Source organism: Penaeus japonicus, unplaced genomic scaffold, assembly GCF_977035675.1.
Source record: "Penaeus japonicus unplaced genomic scaffold, GWHDUDI00000001_assembly GWHDUDI00000019, whole genome shotgun sequence".
Lineage (NCBI taxonomy): Eukaryota > Metazoa > Arthropoda > Malacostraca > Decapoda > Penaeidae > Penaeus > Penaeus japonicus.
Genome location: NW_028234421.1, coordinates 36,432,166 through 36,434,665, shown reverse-complemented (window position 1 = coordinate 36,434,665; position 2,500 = coordinate 36,432,166). Strand labels below are relative to the sequence as shown.

The window sequence follows — 2,500 nt, the reverse complement described above, 5'->3', positions numbered from 1 at the left end:
AAAGTACTGTAGATAAAGGATGCAAAGGCAGAACGAGGAGAGGAATGTGACTCGAACCATACCCAGTGTCTATAATGTGCCTCTATGCCAGTTGGGATGCTTTTTACTGTGGCACTCGCAGTCATAAGCACAGGTTTCCTTCCTCTTCTCTACCTCTTCATGATATCTTTATTGTGGATAGTTATGTTTTGTATTCGTTCCTGACAGCACACAAATACAAAAAAATAAAGTTGTTTTTTGTCCTCTTTAAAACAGCAATACTTATATCACACTGAATATAAAGAAAATAGTGAGCTGACATGGACCCTATACTGCAATTTTAGTCAACTGCAGCATTGACTGAGTCTGTGATATGACACATATGAGTCTCTAAATACAATAAAACACATACAAAAATGTTTAAAAAATGACTAGTTTTACAATGAATGACTAAAAGAGAGTGGGAAAAGTCAATGCTGCCTCAGTCTAAAATAAAACTCATCCTGAAGACTGGGCAAGCAAATATATCCCCCATCCCAAATGAGTTAACCTTCTGCAAAAGACATGCTTCAGGAGATGGGATCATTTTCCTAATGCATTTTTCATTTTGTTGAAATTACAAGCAATTTATTCCTTCAGCTGCGTAAATAGGGCACCATACTAAATGTAAACTAGTATCATAATGCTAATTGATATCACTATTACATCATATACTGATTCCTATATCATACCTGAAGTCTATAAAATAATGGAAACACAAAGACAAACCTAAGATACCCACCCCAGATTGTACATCGTACTTATATTGCAAATTTTTTTTAACAAGTTTCAGAAACCGATACAGTACTGCATATAACGACCTGCACTGCCACTTCTCAAAGCTGTCACAACAAAGTGTAAAGATTTTATCTATGTTATATATCAACATCCCCCCACATACACACTTTTCCAATAGTATAATTACATCTGACACAAGCATAGAGAACACCAGAGTAACTGGTACTATGGCTTGCATTTGGGCTTAACCCATTCACACCAGGGCTTGTATTTGCATTTTATCACACAGTGTATAAAGAACTTAATGAGCAGATATGGACTGCAACATTAACCCTCTCTGGACGGGTGGTACAGTACTGTAACGCTCATTCAAAAGCCCAGTGGCCGGGCGGCACAGTATTGTGCCAGCCATTTAATTGATTTAGGCCTAAGAATTCGAAAGCCCCGGCATTGTGACATTCAAGGCTAGAATACCCCATCGTGAGTGGGTTAATAAAGATTGTCATGTGGCACATATAAGTCTGACAATACAGTAACACAGTAAATACAGTAAAAATAAAAATAGAGCACAAGCATGGCTCTAGTATCATAATGAGTGAATGACAGAGGTCATTAAAGGTCGCAATATGTTGCGTGAAGTTTCCTCTCTCTGGAATAAAACTTATCTGGTGTCCCACATAGGTGTAAATAATGCCTGTCCTAAGGGCTAGAGAAGCGAATATATTTTCGACTGCAATGGTTTAAATCCTATAAATAGAACATTATAACTTGAATAGAAAATTGGCTGCAGGTCACATGTAAGAGTGCATCTGCCTAAATAACAACCACTCCCTAAACTCTCCACTTAATCCAACTCTACGAGAAAAATTTAGAAAAGCAATTTTTTTCTTATGGGCACTACAAAATGAAAGCACAAAGATTATCCTGATGAAAATAAACATATAAATAAAAACAGTAATAACAATTAATTTTCATGACTTAGGAGGAATGCAACATAACACAGTAATGCTATAGATTCATGCCACAAACTTCACCAACCTGAATCCCAGACATAAAAGGAAGCTTACCATCATCAAATTCCTTTTTCACAATGGATGATATGCGTTTGTCCCACTCATCACCAAGGTCGTCATCTGCTTCAGGTCGGCAACTTGCACCACCCCTAGGCTCTGGCTTCTTCATACCTCTGCCAGAGTAATTTCTTTCATCCAGAGAGTCAAGCACTCGTCCAACATTTCGCACTTGACTGGCATCCATTGACAAAGTGGGTAAAAGATTCACATCTTTTTCTTGACGATCTTTTGAGCGCTGGGCATACCACAAGCCTGATAAAAAAGGAATATAGCCTTCCATAAAAATGGACTATGATATTCAATCAAATAATTTTACAATATCAGAGATACATAAAATATAATTTGATGAATGGTAATGATTACTACTCTTCATTTACACAGAATGCATTTTCATAATGATAATTTCTGATAATTACTGATCCAATGGAAAGAACTGATGCAAAGTAATGCAACAAAATACAAATAATTGTTAAAAATTACAAAGAAATTATACCCTCTGATGCACACATTCACCCTCATTGCTTCAGTTGCCTCAAGAAGCTCCTATACCACTCACTATAATTCCTGTCAAGATGTGGCATCATAACAGAAATAGTGTAACTATCCATGATTAAACTGGTATTTTAACCCTTGAACACCAGATGACGTGATGTTCATGTCATGTCTTCCCA

The 2,500-nt window shown here is 36.7% G+C and overlaps 1 protein-coding gene across 2 annotated transcripts in view; it reads right to left on the bottom strand.

The window, feature by feature from the left end:
* The window catches only part of LOC122264278 (ATP-dependent DNA/RNA helicase DHX36-like), a 19,070-nt gene that overhangs the window by 13,885 nt on the left and 2,685 nt on the right, over positions 1 to 2,500 (bottom strand). For both annotated transcript variants that reach the window (XM_086547754.1, XM_043033097.2), the window contains exon 4: positions 1,824 to 2,081. In XM_086547754.1, coding sequence (XP_086403880.1) covers positions 1,824 to 2,081 — 258 coding nt within the window. The remainder of the gene's footprint in view (positions 1 to 1,823; positions 2,082 to 2,500) is intronic.